General features: G+C 37.6%; 1 protein-coding gene across 1 annotated transcript in view; it reads right to left on the bottom strand.

The window, feature by feature from the left end:
- Positions 1-14,826, bottom strand: part of LOC131074670 (uncharacterized) — a 102,875-nt gene extending 88,049 nt beyond the window's left edge. The window contains exon 1 of the mRNA XM_059219172.1: positions 14,104-14,826. Within this exon, the coding sequence (XP_059075155.1) occupies positions 14,104-14,500 (397 nt within the window). The 5' untranslated portion in view covers positions 14,501-14,826. The remainder of the gene's footprint in view (positions 1-14,103) is intronic.
- Positions 14,827-21,223: the final 6,397 nt, after the last annotated feature.

Genomic DNA, 21,223 nt, shown 5'->3' with positions numbered 1-21,223 from the left:
GAAGTTTCTAGAAAGTTCCCTAAAAAGCTTATGAATTAGGGGATGGAGAACTCATTTGGTATGTTGATTTTATTATTTTTAATATTTCTCTCTGAGAAAACCCTGCATGGTTCTGGAGATTTGGACTTGGTCCATCTCCGAAGAAGAGTAGCTATGGTAGTGAAAGATCTACTCTAGCTGGTATTTGTTGGAGATATCTGACAAGTATTTCACAATGCTTTCAGATTTCAGATTTCTTTGTGTGGTTTCTTTCATTGTCTAGATTGTAGGAGATTTTGGTGTTGGGGATTGGAGGATTCAAAAGCAACATATTCACTTGCTTTTGTGTGGATTTTGTGGGTATCGGCAGCTAGGGTTTGGGAGTCTTTCTTGCTGCTTTGGAGGTGTTGAGGGCATATGAACGGCAAGCATCATTTGGTGGCCATTGGAGGAGTCTCTAAGAAGTGGCATACAAGTCTGGAAGTGCCAGTCTGCTGATTTTACTTACATTCGAGCTTTTCTTGTAATGCAGCAAATGGGTATGTTGGACCTTTAATTTAAATGTGTTTTGATCATTTGGGTATCAAAAAATTTGTTGATAAATTGTATTTTCAGTTCTAAAGATAATTTTGTAAATTATTGCTGAATGTGGGTATTTCTGAAAATGGAGATTTGAAGAGTTATTTCTATTATTTTACTCTTGCAAATGAGATTATTGTAAATTTCCTATTTTTGCATTTTCGTCTACTTCTCTAAACACATTCAAACAATAAAACTAAACAAAAAATCTCTCTAGAATAATTTGGTGTAGTTATTTAAAGAATTTTTCTTTAGGATCTTGCTATTTTGCATTAGGATCTTGCATGTAAGCATAATAGATCATGCGCAATATGGACTCAGTGAAACTGACGAGATACTCAACACAATCCCAAAAAATCTCATCTAGGATCATTTGCTTTACCTTTTTTGCCCTTGTACTGCTATATTCCCTCCATATGGACCAATTTCGGTTGATTATCATGTTAGAAATCGCCTCACAAACCTTCACAAGTCATCTTATCACAATTGTGTTGGAGGCAAAACGAGTCTTAGCAACCTGTTTAAAAATCAAAATAAATAAAAAATTACAAAAATTTAAATTGAAATTAAAAAGTTTACAAAATTGAAACATGCATATTATTTAACTTACCTTCACTAGCTCCAATTTTGAGAATGTTGTAAATATGCCTTGTGACATATAGTGGTTGGTGACAAACATTTGAATCCCTTCTACCTCAATAGCACCTATTTGATCCAATCAATTTTGGTGCCAATTTTTTGTAGCATTACGTTGAGGGAGTCGACAACACAAGGTGTCCAAAAATATATGACTAGCATTCCTCAACCAGTAACCTAGCAGCCCTACAGATTTTGGCATTGTTTATTATAACTTGCACAACGTTTCAAGGGCCCACTTTCTCAATGGCTTGACAAAGAATGTTAGCAATAAATGCACCATCCTTCACCTTACCTTTACAATCCACTGCTTTCAAAAACATTGCCCCTTTAGGGGATAATACAATAACATTGATCAATGGGTGACCTTTTGCATCTTTTCATCCATCAAAATTGGACACCCCTATTTCGACCCACGAATCCCTTATGGGCTTCAAGGAGTCCTCTACAAATTTCACCTCTCTATCCAATAAGGTGCTACACCTTTTCAAAACATGGGCCCTTGTACCCTCTTGGAGCCTCATTAATTGATTTCATCACTTTTTGCAAATTTGGTGAGCGGACAACATTGAATGCCAATCCATTTGCATAGACACATCTCGCTATGTCTTGATCGGTAATCTCTCTCGACTTGTTCTGAAATGCCTTCTCCAATAGTACCTTTGATCTCTTATGTGTAGAGGCCACAAGTTCTTCGGGTATGGACAAAAATGGATGGCTCTCTATAGGTTCAAAATAAGAAGGTGGTGGAGGGGGCTTCATCCCTCGAGATCCTTTCTTTAGCAAAGGATCATTTGATTTACGCTCTGAAGCTTGGTCTACTTTTTCTTGCTCTTCAACATATGTTAAGACTACTTCATCTGGAAGGGCTTTATCATTCCACCTGGACAAAATTTGATTCCTTGTCCAAGGAGCCTACACAAATGACCTTTGTGTATGAGCTCGAATATATTACTTTACAATGACTAAAAAACCAAACATAACCTCCACCACTTAGAAGTTGTTGTACTATTTCAACATATTTCCAAAGGGGAGAGTTTGGGTCTATTTTGAAGCAGGGTTGGTTAACAGAGCTGAAACAGTTGCCATTATAATACCTAAGACAAGAAGCTTAATAAACAACACATTCAAAACAAACCAAAAAGAAAAAATTCAAAACAAAACGAGAGAGTTCATTTGTAAAAAAATGTAAGGAAAAAAATCAAAAACTTCTAAAAACCTACCTCTTTTGAAGAAATCCTCCTATACGATCTCCTTAATTCACGCAATGGCAAGCAAGAAAATAAGTTCAACAACAAAGGAAAATATTCTTGTTTTTCATTCACAATATGAAAAATGAGTTTGGTTTTACCTTTTAGATGTTTTGTATAGAATAAATTAGGGTTGGAGGGGTGAAATGACCTTTTTACAATAAATAAAAAATAAATAAATGTCAAAACATGCCAAATTCAGTGGAAATGTGTTTCTGGGGATGAAATTTACCCCAAGTTCCCCAAGGTTGGACCCACAGCAAACCAAACCCGTACCACAAAACTGGTTCGGACCGGCCCAGCACCTGCCCTACTACCCTTGCAAACCGGTAATAGAGACTAGTATACATAAAATATGACTATTGATTCATTAAATATAGCAGATTTGAATAATTCATGGATTACACGACATAAAAAAGACATCAAATGCTGATGGTATAGCTGACCAAGCCCCTAAAATGGCATGGCAGTCTATCCAAGGCAACAATCAAACCTATAGCATGGTACAAATGGCTGGCAAATAACAATATGGTGGCTGGAAACAATGATAATTAATGTTGTACAGTATCATAAAACTCTGAAACACCTCCACAACAGCAAATTAAAGTGTCCCAAAAGGATACCGAATGATTTGCTTGCAAATACTAGTCAACCCAAGCTAATATCTTCTATTAACCATTACAACAACACTAGAGCAACATGTAAACTTGAAAACTTGGCCAAAAATGTTGGTTTGATGATGTGTTAAAATTTGCTTGTAAATATCAATCAGACAACCTCAATCAATAAGCCCAAATGTGATCCTTGAGTAGAATTGCCTCAAAGGATATGACGGTTTTCATCCCAAAATCCAATTATGGAAAACAAAGAAGGTTTTTGTCCTTCAAATCACCAAGGGTTTTTGTCTTTTGAATGCTTCCATCTCCAAAATGGAAGGAATAATGAAATGACAAAATCAGATATGATAAAGTAAAATGATTTGATGTGAGCCTTAATTTCTCTTTTATGTGTGCCTAAATTTGGGCCCTTTATTTTTATTTTTTTTTGCCTTTCTCTCCAAGTATTAAAAATACTTTTAAATAACATCTAAAGGGTTTTTGAATTAAATTTTGTACAGTTTTAAAAGCACTTTTTTTAAATATTAAACAGGACCTAATATAATATTTGAATTGCCCTTTTGAAAATAGAATGATTGGGCCCACTTAAAGTATCATTATTTTTATTTCCCTTGCTCTAATCTTTAGCCTATGGGAGATGAGGATAGGCTCGAGGTCTTCTCCATGGATCTAATTTTAGAAAAGGAATGACATTATTTGTAGAAATGATAAAACAAAACACTTTTAAAGAAAATTAATTATAAAACAAAAAATAAAATAAAGGCCTTATTGTAGCCATTGCAAATGATAACTGTCAAATCCAGCTATGCTAGAAAAATAGAAACTTTTGTCACCTGAGTGATTTTTTAAAAAGTAAAGGAACTTTGACTTGCAAACTTTGTCAAATCCCAAAACATGGTGAACTTTATCTCAAGCCTAGGGAAGTCATGGAAAACTCACGAGTGCAGACTTGACAAACACTCCTTACCAATCTTGACTCTCTAAAACTCAAAACTTCACCCTTGGCAATATTTGATTGAATCTTCCATCTTGATACCATGATGAAAATCTTGAGGATTTGAAACAGCACCTAGAAGACAGCCTAGATCATGCCTTAGGGTTTGAATGAAAACTATAGCACATCCCTCATTACCATGAATATTTTAACCCAACTAGATGCTAAATCTGTTGATTTGTGATTTCTTTGATGCAATGAAAACCTTTAACTGCCATTCATGAAAGATGACCTATACAATGTTTGATAAGGCTGAAAACTTGCCATTAATTTGATTGATTTTTCTGCAAAATGGAGGAAAGAAAATCATGTTTCTGCTAAAAATGACATAGACCAAACAGATTTACTTTATAGGAGATAAGTTGCATACTTTCAGATTATTTGTTGCTTAAATTTTTTACTAAAACTAGGTCTGAAAACACAAACTTGGGGCACTGATTTACCTTATCTTGTTCTTCTACATCTATCATATTAATGCTGCCTTTTTGTTTTGGGCAGTCTGTGTCTTCATGGTCACCTAGTCCACACCATTTGCATAGCATTCCTGCCTTGTTCCAGTTACTTTGGCATTCTTTGGCGAAATGCCCTTATTCCTTGCATTGACGACATTGTATCATAGGTCATCCTTTTGCATCGTATTGGATTCAATTTCTCACCCCACTATTGTTATTCCCTCTTCTATTCTGATACCCCACCAAGTGATGCATTTTTGTTGTTATTTTGTTGCTTTGGTGGTGTTTTAGGTGGGGTAGATTGTTTTCCTTGTCTAAAGAGCACTTGTGCACTACTTGTTTTTGAATTGTAAGGACATTCCTTGATAGAATGTCCAAGAACTTGGCAAATCTCACAAAATAATTTTTTGGGTAGTTTGTATTAATGTGACCCTCATTTTTGCACTCAATGCACCATAGCTCCTTATTTTCTTAGTGGCTTCTTTCTTGGCCTTTAATTATTTCATCATATCCTTCCTCAAAGCTTGAACAGTTTTAGATTCATTATCACTACTATAGTCTATACTCTTATCTTCTTCTGTCTTTCTTTTCCCTCAAGAGAATATTTTCTTCACTGACTATGTCCATTGCTCAATTATAAGCATCAGCATAGAAGGGTGGTACTACCCTCATCTTTTTCCTCAATGAAGGAAGTAGCCCTTCAATGAACCACCGTGTTTTTAGACCATCGACTGGTTGGTTTTCTAATTTTACTAGAAGTTGTTTATGCCTACGATTGTAAACTCACACATTTTCATGCTTCCCTTGCTTAGTATTGTAGATTTTGGCTACAATCTCATTGTTGTCCCGTAGAAATTTGAATTCTTCTTCAAATGCATTTTTCAACAAGTCCCATGTAGCTTTAGAGGTTGTGTCAAGCTCTATGTACAAGACTATCACTATACCCCTCAGGGTTGCTAGAAACACTCTTAACCAATAGGATCTATCATCCTAGCCATTAGCTATCCAAATTATTTCGTATGTTTTACAATGCCGTATAGGTTCCTCTAATCCGATACCTGTGAATTTTAGGAGCTTCTACTTCTCCACCATCAGACTTGCTACGGAAGTCGCAACTTTTCTTCCTTGATGCACCCTTTGTGACTAGAACCTGGTTGGGCAATTTTGATTGGTACATTCTGGTGCTTCTCTTGCACTTTTGGCCACATAAGAATCCTCTACTTGTCCTTCCTCGGTGTTCCACATGCAAGGGTTGCCCTCGAAACCCTTCATGTGCTCCCTTTGTCCTGTAGTTCAAGACTCAGATCCTTCGACTATCGGCTCTCCTGCTAGTAGTAGTTCCTCAATGCATTGGACGTTGTTCTCGTACAATTTTTTGAGTGAGTCTGTGGACTCTTCTTCCCACTCTTGTTCCTCCAATGCTAGTAGTAGTTCCTCAATGCATGGGATGTTGTTCTCGTATATTTTTGAGTGTGAGTCTATGGACTCTTCTTCCCACTCTTGTTCCTACAATGGTAATTGTACTAATGATTTCTCAACTTGAATAGCAAGGTCCATGTATGCTCCATCAACGAGTGTTAAGTGCCTCGGTGTTTCTTCCCACTCTACCTATGTGTATTCTATTTCCGAAGGATTCTTTTTCTCTTCCCGACTACAACTCCAACTTACACTTTGGCTTTTACTCTATTCTAATGATGGGCTCGAGCTTTCGATCACAAACCCTTATAATTATTCAACTATTCACTTCAATCTTCTCCTTCATTCCCTTTGTTCCCTTTTTTTTTTTTGAAAAAAGGGGCAAAGATTTATTCAGAAATCACATAATTACAAAGAACAGGCCTTAGGCCCACCAAGACAGCAACAAAGACTAAAAGGATCCTAAAAGAACCACCAGCACCACCACTACAAAGTCCAATGACCATAGCAAAAGATCTGACCGTCGGATTTCCAATGATAAAACCTTTTCGGAAAGCCCTCAGAAAGACGACATTTTGTAATTGCACCAAAAACCAGGCTCATCCGAAGCCTCGAAGGGCCTCAAAAATGACAATGAAAAAAAATACATAAAAGGGAAATTGATCCTACACCACTGGGTGCTCTTGCATCATCCTGACTTCTAGCATTAACCTATCTAAAGTTTCAAGATAATCAGGAGGTAGACCATCCCTTCCACTAAAATCCCAACCATCAATATGCTCTGAAGCCCACTTGGCCAGACAATCAACCACTCTATTCCACTCCGTGGGAATATGACAAAAGGAGACAAATTCCAATGTATTATACAGTTGTAAAATCTATTTGACCACAGAAGCTAATTGCCAACTCACATCATTCAAATTTTGTGTGTTCAACATGTCCACAACAATCTGATAATCCGACTCACAAATAATCTTCCTCCATCCTAAACAACAGCCTCACTCAACAACAATCTTAATAGCTAAGGCCTCCATAAGATTGTTAGAGTGCTGCCCCATATAAATAGAGAAGAAAAAAACTGCACAGCCATCATCACCTCTACCTATACCTCCAATACCTGCATATCCAAGATTCCCACGGGAAGAGCCATCTGTATTAATTTTTAAGATTCCCACAAGAGGGGGAATCCACCTTCCATCTCTACTTATCCGCTGCTTTGCATGTCGAGATCTATTTCCAGCAACACAATCCATTTTAATGTTTTCCAATTGCAGATTCCTTACAATAGCATAATCACCCAGATCAACATTTTCAGACAAATTGCACTTAGCCGAGATTGTCTCTTGAAGCCTATTAACTATCTTCTACCACAACTGAGGACTCCCTATATGTGAATCACAAAAGACCCTCCGATTCCTTTCCAACCACAAATTCCAGATAATAAGGGCTGGCCCAATAGCCCAAGCCACTTGAAGAAAAGAGGTCTTTGCTGAGGATTTGCCCAAGCTATCCCAAAATTCAATTAAGGAGGTAGCATGAAAACAAGCATGTTGCCAAGCCTCCCACCACTTGTGCCAAATCTCCCTAGAGAAAGGGCATAGAAAAAACAAGTGGGAGCAATCTTCCTCATTATGCATACAAAGATAACAGATAGATGGTCCCTGGAATCCTCTCTTATGAAGATTCTCCCACGTGAGGCATTTCCTCTGAGCAACCAGCCATAAGAAGAAATTACATTTCGGCCAAGAGAAGCTATTCCAAACCTTCTTCCACCAGGGAACATCCGTCAGGCCATGCAATTGCCTATCAAGCTGAACATAACCTTCAGCGATAGAAAACTTGCCTTTTGGATTAGGACCCCAAGCCAAAATATCTTTCTCCTTGAGGGAACTACATAACCTACCCTCCAAGATATTAACCAACACCACACAATCTTCATCCGAACCACCCAAGGACCATTCAAGAGGATCCTTCCAACAAGTCACCTCAACCTGTCCAATGCGCCTAACCGTTTTAAAATTCTCCACCTTAACCCATCCAACATCAGTGAAAATGTTGCAAAGAGGCTGAAGCTGTGGATAACTAGACAGAATAGGAGGGTGACCATCCCAAGAGTCCTGCCAAAAAAGAGCATCAAAGCCTCTATTACAAATCCAGAAAAGGCCATCTTTAATAAGTTGGGAACCTTTTTTAAGAGTATCCCAGATACAAGAGCCCCTCACCACTAAACTAAGACAAAGCACCTCGTGATCATTAGCACCAGGGAGATACTTGTGGGTTAAAATCTTGGCCCAGTCCTGATCCTGACTGTTACGCCACCTTCAATACAACTTAGCCGCCAAGGCCTTGCTAACCAAAGCAATAGATCTGAGGCCAAGACCCCCAGCATGTCTCGATCTACAAACAGAGTCCCATTTAACTAAACTCCACTTAGAAGAAAGAAAACTACCAGACCAAAGAAATTGACGGGAAAGAGCATCGAACTCTCTCACAAAGCTGGAGGAGCCTGCACAAAACACCTATAAATGGGAAGCGCTTGCACCACAGTCTTCAGAAGAATCACTCTTCCAGCAGAGGATAACCACCTGTAAGTCCAATGATTAACCTTACAACGAAATTTATCCAAAATTCCTTGCCAAAAATCTCCGCGTTGAACCCCCAAATCTAAAGGAATCCCAAGGTACATCAAAGGAAGGGACCACGTCTGAAATTTGAGGATCCTGACAATCCTATTCTGAATAAGCCGAGGGGTATTAAAGAAATATATGGATGATTTATCTTCATTAATATTCTGACCTGAGGCTTTGCAATAGATATCCAAAGCTCTCCTAAAATTCACTGCCTCATTGATTTTGGTCCTGCCCATCAAACCTATGTCATCCACAAACTAAAGATGAGAGCAGGGAGGTAGAACATTACTCCAACTCCAGCCCTGAATAAGACCATGTCTCACCTGGGAAGTGAGAAATCTGCCAAGACCTTCAGCCATGAGAATAAATAAATAGGGAGATAAAGGGTCCCCTTGCCAAAGCCCCCGCGAAGCGCTAAACAATTCCGAGGGTTCCCCATTAATAAGAACTGAGAAAGAGGTAGAAGTCACACAACTAAGAACCCAATTCACCCACTCTTCTCCAAAACCAAAAGCCAAAAGGATCTTCTGTAAGAAATCCCAACTCACCCTATCATAAGCTTTGGCCGTGTCAAGTTTACTAAACATAGCCTTCTCCTTAGAGGAAGCCATCGAATGAATAGCCTCCATTGCTATCACAACTCCATCAAGGATCTATCTTCCATCAATGAAACCACCTTGCTCCTTAGAAACCAAAGTGCAGAGGAGAGGTTTGAGTCGTTCAGCAATCAATTTAGTGATTATCTTGGAGACAACATTACATAAAGCAATAGGCCTGTACTGATCCAAGCTATTAGCCCCCTCCTTAGGAATGGGAGCCAAGAAGGTAGAATTCATAGATTTCAGCATTTGTTTATTCCTATGAAATTCTTGAACCACATCTAGAAGATCCTACTTTATAATCTCCCAAAATTCTTGAAAAAACTCAATAGGAAACCCGTCAAGGCCAAGAGCCTTGCTTTTTTTCATTTGAAAAAACAACCCCCTCAAGTTCAGACAACAAAATGGGGCGCAAGAGAGCAACATTCATTTCAACAGAGACAAGAGGGGGAATACAGTTCAAGATGGCCCTCTCTTCCACCATAGCTTCAAAATCCTCTTTGGTAAACAAATTAGAAAAAAAACTGACAGCTTCCGTAGCAATTTCTTCTTTAGATGAAAGATGAACCCCTTTTGAAGAAATGAGAGAGGTAATAGAGTTACCATACCTCCGAGCCTTAACAGAATTATGAAAAAAAGCAGTGTTTCTATCACCTTCTTGGAGCCAATCCACACGAAACTTTTGTTTCCAGAAAATCTCCTCACACAACTCCCACTCTTCTAAGTCCTTTAGAGCAAGGGACTCGGCCATACTGAGCTCCACAGTCATCCCTTGATCCCTAATTTGACGCGTACCCTCATCCAGCTTGGATTGAGTTGTCATCTTGTGTCTATGCAGGTTCCCAAAACATTGTTTATTCCACCTCTTCAGCCTGTATTTTACATGTTGTAATCTCTTCCCAAAGGAGTACATAGCCCGCCCGTGGGTAGGCACCCCTTCATACCACCAATCAACCATAAGATCCCTCAATGACTGATCACGAAGCCACATCAATTGAAATTTGAAAGAGGGATTTTTGGAGGTTCTAAAAGATGTAATAGAAAGCTTAATAGGCCAATGATCAGAACCCCTCCAATCAAGAATTTCTGAACTAGTGGACCACCTATCATGCACCCAATAGCAGAAAACCAAAAATCTATCAAGCCTTTCAGAGATAGCCTCAACACCACTCCTATTATTCCATGTAAAGACACCATTAATTGGCTTCACATCAATGAGATTCAAGAGACCAATATTATCTCTGAGTAAATTTGAGGAAGGATCAAGCCTGAATAACCCACCTCGCTTTTCCTCCAAACTAGTAACGACATTAAAATCTCCAGCCAAAATCCAGGGGAGAAAAGGATCCTGAGCCCGAACATGATTGATGTGAGCCCAAAGATGAGACTTACCCACAAGATCAGTAGGAGCATAAATATTAGAGAAGAGGCATCTTTCTCCAATCTCAAAGCTAGAAGCGACCATAGAAATGGAAGACTTGCTAGAAAACCACCACAAAGTGGAGACTTTCCTCGGGTTCCAGAAGCAAGCAAGCCCCCCTGAACTTCCATGAGAGCTCACTCCCTGCCAAAGGCCCTGGGGCCAGACACGCAAAGCACAACTGGCCAAACCATCCACTGAAAGCTTGGTTTCCTGAATAAAAACAACATCAGGAGACTCAGAGTCAATTAATTTGCAAACAGCCTTTTGTCTAGGGATGTTGTTCAACCCCCTTACATTCCATGAGAGCACAATCATTTATGTGGTTGAGAGAAGTGGGAATCAATGGGCTTCACAGACCCCGACTCAACCAGAGTATCACCAATAAGCTTAACCTTTTCCTGATCCGTTTTTCGTCCACTCCTTAAAGGTTTGTCTAAAGAACCCTTTTTGAGGGTCTTCTGCTGCAAACTTAAAACAGGTGGTGCTTTGTTACTCTTCACTGAACCTGAGGCCACTATAGTGGAAGGAGGAGTAGACGCTATGACCACTGCACCTTCAGGGACCTGTGACTCACTAAGATCTCTATTGTCTTGAACATGGGAAGGCAAATCCATAACCATTTGAACATCCTATTGATTCTCCAAATATAGGGCCCGACCCTTTTTCTTGGAATCCCCATCCAACACCTCATGCTGAAATTGGGCACCCAAGGACATTTCAATTGGAACTCCTTCCTCTTGGACCAAATCCTCTAGAACCTCAAACCTATTTAGGGTGAAATCATTTTGCCTATCCAACCAAGTTCTCTTCTTTCCCTTGTCTTTATTTTGAGGTTTGATAGGAATGAAGCCATCTTTATCAGCAGGACCATTAGGCATAGGGGCTTTCCCCTTATCTTCCCCCAGAACAGAGTGAGGATGATCGGAAACAGCCAGTTTAGAAGATTTATTTCTGGGACATCTCCGTTGTAAATGACCATATTCATGACAAATTCTGCATCTAAATGGCAGGGTCTCATAGTCCAACTATTGGATCCAAGAAGATGTCCCCAAACAGATTTCCATAGAGTCTAGCAAAGGATTATTTAAATCAACTTCTACACATATACGAGCGTAGGAAATTACCTTTTGATCTTGAGTTTGTGAAGCCGAACCCACAGGTTTACCAAGAAGCAGTGAGATTGAGTGAAGAATATCTTCTCTCCAGAATTCCAACGGAAGCCTCGGCAATTGGATCCATACGGGCACACGAGAGGGAAGCTCCTCAACAAAATTAAAGCCAATATGCCAAGGTTTGATTAAGAGTTCCACCTGGTTGAAAAAATAAGGGCCACCCTCAAAAGCCTTGTTCCTGTCTGCTAGGTTGGAAAAAATAACCAGAAAATAGTTATAGGCTGCCATAAGTAGCTCCATGTCTCCTTCAAGATTCCAGACACGGCGTGCCCAAGACTCTAAAACAGGAATAGAGAGGCGAAGACTGATAAATTTGCATATGAGAGCATGATTGCACCAATATTCAACATCCTCTGAAATTTGCTCAGGTTGAATAACCAGAACTGGACGATCTTGAGATCTCTCCAAACAACCATTCACCTTTTTCATGCGAAAAGGCTCTTTCGAAGAAGAGACGTCTGCCCCTGATTGGGAATGACCAATGTGTTCCTTTCCACATGCATGCATCAAATGAGATGGATCCGCCATATCCAGATCTCCAGGGACCATCTAAGAAGAGGATAATCCTCTATTCTCCATGGATCCAGAGAAAATACCAAAAGCAGAAAAAGAAGAGGGGCGGAAAACCCAACCCCAAAAACCCACACACCCCAATGGCAACCCAGAGCAAAAGAAACAGAAAAGGGTTGCAAAAAAACCCTGCGGCAACCCAGAAAACCCGACTACGGGCAAGCAAAAATCGACCCCCAACAAGCAAGAAACCCCCCCCCCCCCCCCTGGAACAAAGCAAGCAGAGCACAGGGCACAGGCTAGGGCACGTCGGCCCTAGCACGACACCCACGCACACACAGAGCCATCTCCCCAATTTCGATTCAATTCCCTTTGTTCCTTATTCTCAAGGACTGTCTAACTTTTTTCTCTAATGGCTTGTGACTGCTTTGTGATCTTTTCCCATCCTTATTTGGATATAAGAGCATTAATTCCAAGAAGTGCATCATCAATCAGTGTTACGTGCTTCTTCCTATCGATTCCTTTCTTCGTTGCGTTGGAGTATTTGTTGATGATGTCCTTGTTCTTTTTCTGCAAGCGGATCTTATAAAATAATAAAATGTCGTGGAATGAGACTCGGTCGATAGTTCAGGAGATGATCTAATTCTTTGTTTACTTGCAAGTTATTGCAAATTGTACCCTGTGGTATGTTTCTTTGTGGCTTCCCTCAGTACGTGCTCCTTGACAGATATGTCCCACAAATTTACAAGATCTTGTGTAAGATTGTCTTCTCTTTCTTCATTAGAGTGTATTGGTTCTTCCATTGGCTGCCCCATTTATATATCCATTTTCATCGACCTTGATTTGTACTCAACCCAACTTCTTGTAGACAACGGCACCAAATGTTTACTACCTAATCCAATGTGCCTTGAAACTACATGAGTAAATAAACAAATAAAACTATTAACTATAAAATATTTACACCAGCAATTTGCAAGAAGATAATATCTCAATATATTTATTTATATGCACTTATATAATTTTCATTCAGGGGATGCCATACATGTGGTCCCTTTTCTCATGTATAATATAAGTTTATAACCATTAACATGCACAAGAAGGGAGATCATATGAAGCCTTGTCTGACCAAGAGGAAACGGAGAAGAATTCAGTTTGCTCGATATTTTATGAAGATGATAGATTGTGCCACTAGTGGCTATAAGTAGACAGCCAATCAAATTCCTGTATAACAACATTTTTGTGTATAAGCAAAAAACAAAGTTGAAAATGCGTCTATTTTTTGGAGAAAGAGATTGTTGGAAAAACTGTGTAAAGAAGGTTTGTCTTCTTTTATTGAAATGATCAATGCTGAACACAAGTCTGAAGATGATTTATTGGTATCACCTAAATAACTCAACGCCTTTATTGAAACATAGCTAGATGCTGCCAGTAAAAAGCCTTGTATACTCTATTTTCCACCAAGTCCCCACAAGGGTGGATGCCTAAAAGTAAACCAAGGAAACATATTTGAAAAATGATAATAGCGTGAGGATGGAACAGGGGACCAAGAGATTGGAAGGCATCGTTGTGGAGGATATGAGACCTTTTAGTTACCACTGTAGAATCTGATGCACTACATTTCTAATTGAGTTCAATAGCACTCTAGATTTATGACCTAAATATCAGAATAAATGGACTTCCTCTGGCTTGCCATTTTTTAGATTTGATTAGTCTATAAAGCTTCCTATTTTTACAATGGTCGTAAAAAAGAGAAAATTATTTAGCTTGTCCATTCGTGTAGTTTTAGGACGTGATTCTATTCCATTCAATATTTTAAATAGTTTATACATTATTTGTTAAAAAATACCTGTATTCTTAAATTTTCCAAAGTTGGGAAGAAATCCTCGGTCGTAAAGAAATTGGAAGCTTCGTGCCACTAACTCCATGTCTTGGCAATTCAAGCAGGTGTCGAGAATCTCCCAATTTCTTGAGGGAGAGCTTCCAACATTATTCAATTCTAAATCCTCGTACTCAAGAGATTCCAAAAGTCGGAGAGCTCGTGTGAGTTCTTTCTCCTGCACTGCGTCCTCGAATTCTTTCCACTCCCCTCTCCATGCTCTCAAACGCCACCACTCGTATTTTATCTTAGACGGACATATTTTAATGCCGATAATCTGCTTATACAAGCTGTAGTGTGGATTTGCCCCAGCTTTCAGGCGGCCCGGCGGCAAAGACGGGCGACGAGATGGAATCAAAATTGTCATGGCTTAAAAAGTAAATGTTTCTCCTTCCTCGCTCAGCCTGCACTCTAAACAACCTCCATCTGTGAAAGTTCTTAAACTGGAAACACTTCTCATATTTCAAGTTAATCAAAAGAGAGGATTTTTAAAAAGGTTTATTATAAAAAATAAAAAAAAGTAGCTAATTGGAATTCACAGGCCCAAAAAATATCAGTATAAAATTTTATAAAAAGAAACATTTAATGGCTGAGAAGGAGAATCATTAGACTTCGGAATCATCCAAAGGCCATTTTCATTCTGCGCATCTGAAAATGATCACCTATTTGAAGTAGTCAATTGGTATTACATTGTTAAGGGCGACTAAAACACACCCAAACAAATAAAGGATTCAGAATTGGTGGCGGATTCATACTCTCTGGGTCCATGATTGAAGGTAAATGCATGACCATAATCTACTTAGAGTTGGGCACCTTTTCACAAGGGGAAGTTATTGGTTATGGTTATTGAAGCAATTGTAATTACAATTGTGAATAGCCAAAGTAGGTATGGTGTGACCAATATCATTTAGAGGAAGTCGATTCATGATGTATAATGTAGTTTTTCAATTGTTGAGCAAGTCTTCAAGATGTTGAAATTTTAGGGCTACTTTCTCTACTGCTTTTCAATCTAAAAGTAAACAAAAGAAACAACATTCATTTTCTTAAGTAGTGAGAAATTATAACCAATATCCTAATCTTAAAAATAGCTCTATTTCTACACTTTCAAAGCTATAAAAGAATAACATGATTGAAAAATCTGAAGTATAGCAATAAAGGCAAGTCAGTGAGTTGTATCCCCAAAAATAACAATTGTTCAAGAGAAGAACTCTAGATAAAATGGAGCAAAGAGGTTGTGAATCCACCACCAAGTGATTCAAACCAAGAGGCAAGTCTAAAAAGAATGCTTAAAAGTCTCAATTCTATGACAAGAAAAATATTTGGGCTATGAATTCCCAAGATAGAACAATTATTGGCAAACCCGGAAATAATATAAACACCACAAAATAAAGTAATTGTAGGCTCAAGTCTAGCTTGCCAAATTCTCTTAAGCCTAAATCTCAAGTGTGGGGAAAGAGAGAAGACCACAACATAGATTAAGCTTAGAAAAAGCCAAGATGAAGTGACCAAGAAATGCAACAAAGCAATCCAAGAGTAAGATTCTTGAATGATATATGATGATTACAATGCCAATGTTTTTACCAAGCTTATGAGTATTGTAGACCAAGATTATGCAACATGACATCAAGGGTGATTTTTTAAATTACCTTAATAGAAGGTAAATTTAAATCAAGAAATTTAATTTTTTGTTGGAAAGTTGGCCAAGGAATCCAATCTCTAAAAGAGATAAAGATCCTTTTATGGTACAAATCTCTTTCTTGAAAAGTTGTGTGGCTTTTATTCCAAAGGTCTGAACTAAAGGCAAGTTGAAGGAATTAATAATAGGTGGCCACCAAATATTATGGTCAAATTAGTCATGAAACCATCATCAACCTACTCGAGGAATGGCTTCGCACATCAAGAGATTTACAAATTCTTTTAAAAACACAAAATTAAAAAATGGAGAATGGAAAAAAAAAGATTCTTCTAGCATTGTATTCCATAAGGGGAGCCTTCTTCAATGTGATGCATGAGAAGAATCACCCAAACTTCAAGCCCTTTAATATCTCTAATGTCCCACTTAGCACAAAGAGCTCGACTCTTCTAGTAAATATATATCAGTCATGTCCCCTTTGTCCTATGTAAAATAATAGATACAACAAATGACCCTATGGAAACCATGAGAATTTTCATGGGACTTCAGCAAGACACTCATAAGTAGATTTAGATGAGGCAAGAAGATTAATAAACACAAGTGGTTGCCAACACCTTAAGTACAAATATGAAATTTCCTTACAAAAGAAAGAGGCTTTGAAATTTAGAAAGATTTTTTTTTTCAACCCTTTGGATTATATATTGGTAGAGAGTGACAAAAGATCTTTCAAAGGTAAAAGGAAATACCTAAGAATTCAAACACCTCACCATTTTTAATCCACTTTCATTAAAATTCTTTCAATTAAGGTGGCAAGGGAAAGGGACTATGACCATAACATTATGCAATGTACCATTGTAGGCTAGATCTAGAGGCCAAACAAAAAGCATCAAGGCAAATCATGGCATCTCAAAAAAATTATATTACTCTACATTATAAGAAAGGATTCATTGGTAAAGCTTTTATTGATAAGTGACTTGGAGGAGGAAGGGAGATAAATTTTCTCAATCAATCCACTAAGGCTTTATATAATGCCCAAATTTTACTAAAGAAATCAATGAGATAAAACAAGATGAATAGTTTTTTTCATGCTCACAAATAGTATTGCAACATGCTACACACACACACCAATGTTGTTGTCTCTATGAAAATACTAACACAAACACATATAATAATAGAAAATTACAAGAACAAAGAAGACACCAACAATTCAATTCATCATAAGGTTCATTTATTACATTCAATTATTCATTACAACTTGATAAGTATAAAATAGAGATTAGGGACATTAACCATAAATCCTACTTGCTCGATTTTCAATGGCACATAAAAAGATAGAGAGATAACAACTACTCGTGTCCAAATAAGATATCATTCCTTCTCACCAATAAATAACATCATAGAGAGACCTTTAAGAGAAAAATATGTTTATAAACTCTATGAAGGAGATACAGATCTCAATTCAAATATTTATTACACCATGTTTTTCATTTCTCAACATGAAGAGGGAGAATAATAACCATAAATTTGTCCTATGATCTTACCATTTCATGTATTTTCACTATGAGAACTAAAGAAAGATAGAGAAAATGATTTCACAAACTCACCAAAGAGAAATATTTTCACAAGAACTATTATTTCCTTACCAACAATAGCCTACAAGACTTGATTCATTCAATAGCCAAACATAAATGTTATAATTAATAAGAGAGGTAGAAGATAATGCACATTCCATAAGACTTGTTAATTTCTATTGATTTTTCATGATACAATAAGATAGAAGAGAATTCAAGGGTTGCATCATACATGGATTCACAAGAGGAATCATTTATTTGTTTTACTATATGGATAGCAACAAAGAACTAGGACATCACTATCAATAATTAGGACCAAAAACATATTAAGTCACAATAAACATTTCTCCTTGCAATAAATGAATAAATGATACTTCAAGATGGTTAGGAAATAATTATCTTTTGTCAGGTAGCATCACATATAGCAATATAAAGCATAATTTATTCTTTAATTACCCAAAGGAAAACACTCATGCTTAGTAATCACTAGGTCTCTAAGGTTAAGAATGACTAAATTTCACAATTCATTCCCAAAACCATAAAAGAAGGCTTGACCAAACTCACTAAATGCCCCCTTGAAATTTGGGACTTGCTTCCCTCCATCTAGTTTCCAAATGCCCAATCTAAAACTATTCCATCAATCTGAATCGCTAGAAGAAATAATGGCAAGAAGTCAACTTGCCACAACGTTAAGGAAGGTGTGGAAGAGTGCCCCCTAACTCCACCTATTCTTCTTGGTAGGGTGATGGTTGTGATGGTTGCGGTTTATATCCACTTGATTGGATGATAATCAATACATAATACAATGTGCCCAAAACAACACCCCTTAAAGTATGAAGCCAAAATATAATTTTGTAGGGTAGGAAAATTTAATTCGTGGGAAGATATAGTTAGGTAAGGAAACAATTTGAAAAAAAGAACAAATTTTTTTGTAAGTTCATGGTATTAGGCACATGGTTCATGTAATACCATTTGGCTATTTTATACAAGATTTTTCCTATAAAATCAAGCTCACGTGAGTAGATTTTTATGGTCGGTTATTATAACTTTGTCTTATTGACTAAGAATCTATTCTAACTTGCATATGCAAGGAGAGGAAGCATGGATTGGGATGTGTGGTTACGTTATTCTTATTTTCTTGTTTTACATAGAGTGCAATTAATGATTTTGATGTTTTGAAAGCCTTGCATGAAGATTCTACATGTGTATTATAATCTTTGTTCATGAGATAGTATGTAGAGTGTATGAATTATTTTGGAGACTATATTTTTTCTCATGAGGTTTTTCCCAAGGTACATCTTGTGTCATCTCAATGACATGTTGATTGAGCATCTATTGTAAGTTGCATATGTGACAAGAGGAAGCATGGACTAGGATGTGTGCTTACATGATTCTTGTTTGCGTGTTCACATGGAGTGCAAATAGTAATTTTGATTTTTCAAAAGCCTTTCATGAAATGTATATTGTAATTTTTGTTCATGAGATAACATATAGAGTGAATGAGTGATTTTGGAGACTATATTTATTCTCATGAGTGTTTTCCCAAGGTACATCTTGTGTCATCTTAATGGCATGTTTATCTATTCTTTTACAGTATGGATTGTTAATACTTGTTTACATATTCTTCTCTTGGGGTTTGTATTAGTGTGAAAAATTAGGGTTTCACCAATTAAGATAATAAAACCACTAATATTACCTATAGGACCAACACATTGAAAGAGGGGTGATTCTAATATATCTAACCACAATCCAAATAGGAAAAGGGCTGAAATTCTAATTAGATTCACTGGTTTTTGTTTGCCACCTTCTTTCTAGTTGAACTTTGGATGTGAATTGTGAAATTAGGGCAAGACAAGGGATAATTGCAGATGAATACTAAAAATAGATTGCTATAGGTATCTAATAGAGCCATAGATAGGGATCTGGGCAAAAGAGAATCAAAACTTGTTCCCAAAAGTTTGGGCTGGTTTTTTGGGACCGGGTAGCAAAGATTCACCCTGATTCTTTGATTTTTTCTCCATGTAAATCTAAACCTATTCATCTTCATCAACTTTGTCAGAATCCCTGCACTCAAAAACAGAGAAGAAAGGGTTGTGGATAGGGGTTATCCTTATGTCAAACCCTAGTTTAGGAATTAACCTTGAATTGAATAATGTAATTACTTAATTAAATGTTGGATATATACCTCAAATATGCAATGGTTGATAGAAAGATTGATGATGCAATGCTCTTTGAATGTGATAGAAAAAGTTGGATGTAATCGCATGACAAACACATGAACATGAAAGACATAATAAAACACACATGGTTGCATTAAGATTGATGTAACTTTACTCCATAATGCTTGAAGGATGAATGATGTCTTGAATGCTTGAGAATGTTGGATGATGAATACTTGATAGATGTATGAATGATGGGGTATGTTCATGATGCTCAAATGAATTGATAAGATGTCTTTATATGTGTTCCCTAGGTAAATTACCAATTAGGCCGACCTCCAACGATCAAGTGTAGCCACGAGAACCAAAATCCATCAGGGAGGGAGAGAGCCCACCTAGATTCAAATTGGGTCCTTTTTAAGAGGGACCAGAGTAGTTTGGGGTGCCATGGTCCAGGACCAAGGGGCTCCACACCTTGGTCCTCCAAAAATAGTATTAGAAACTTGGAAATCGGGGGAACGAAACTCCAAGATGGGGCCCACTCAATGGTGTCAAACAGATGACATCAAAGTTGGAGTAAAAAGAACCAAAACAGACCTAGGGGGAATGGAGATGAGGCACACTAAAGTAGGAGCACAAACATGAGGTGTGAATTGTACCAATTACAATTTATGATGCTACATTTATCTCCCACTTTAACGAGAGTATGAGCCAATACAAATACTCGCGAAAAAGTAGAAATATGAGAGAGAGGAGCAACTAGGAGAGAAATCACAAGGAGATAAGACCACTAATTTCGAAGAACCAATCCCCCAATATTAGGATCTTAACTCACACAATCATATGCAAGAACACACAAAATAAGACAAACAAAAAATCTAAACAAGGAAACACAAAAACAAAAGACACACAAAACAAGGGTTTAGTCCTAAAAACAAAAAGGCTCCAATTAACTAGTTGAAGAGACCTTGATAAACAAAATGTCTCAGCCACTAACTCATTCTTGAAATGCTATTATAATAACATAAGTGGTCACATAAAAGAGCAATAGCATGTATCAGTGATGAACCATGATCCACAATATAGAAAAGCTATGAGCTCATGGGGAAGAGAAAGGAGAGAACATGGACACAATAGGATAGCAAGTTGTGTTATGCTAGGTGATCCATGAGAAGAAAAGAAAAGAGGTCGAGAAATCAACAGGATAGCAAGTTGTGTTATGCTAGGTGACCCATGGTAACATGAATACTCAAGGGACAAGTTGTGTTATGTTGTGTGATTCATGTAAAGAAGGAGAGTCAGAATAGTCTAGCAAGTTGTGTTATGCTAGTTCCACTCATCTTGAAAAAGGAAGAGTTTAAAGGTCTAGCAAGTTGTGTTATGCTAGTTAACTCACCCTGCTGCATATGTCATTGTTTGGTTTCATTATTTATGCATCTCGTCTAAGAGTTAGGATCTTGTTTCGAGCATGCAATAACCAGTATAAGACATGTAATTGAAAGACAAACATGTCTAGTTTTGGGAACATCTCGTATAAGAGTTAGGTCTTGCATCGAGAATGTATACCCCATATGTGATATATAAAAGGGTTGTGTCTAGTTTTGGGAATGAAGCATCTCGTCTAAGAGTTAGGTCTGGTTTCAAGAGGGCGATATGTATCGCCCCCCCTTAAGATGTCAACATAGAGGTATGTTAATGTATTAAGGAAGCTAGAAACAAAGATACAC

This window comes from Cryptomeria japonica, chromosome 4, assembly GCF_030272615.1.
Source record: "Cryptomeria japonica chromosome 4, Sugi_1.0, whole genome shotgun sequence".
NCBI lineage: Eukaryota > Viridiplantae > Streptophyta > Pinopsida > Cupressales > Cupressaceae > Cryptomeria > Cryptomeria japonica.
This window is presented reverse-complemented; position numbering and strand designations above follow the sequence as displayed.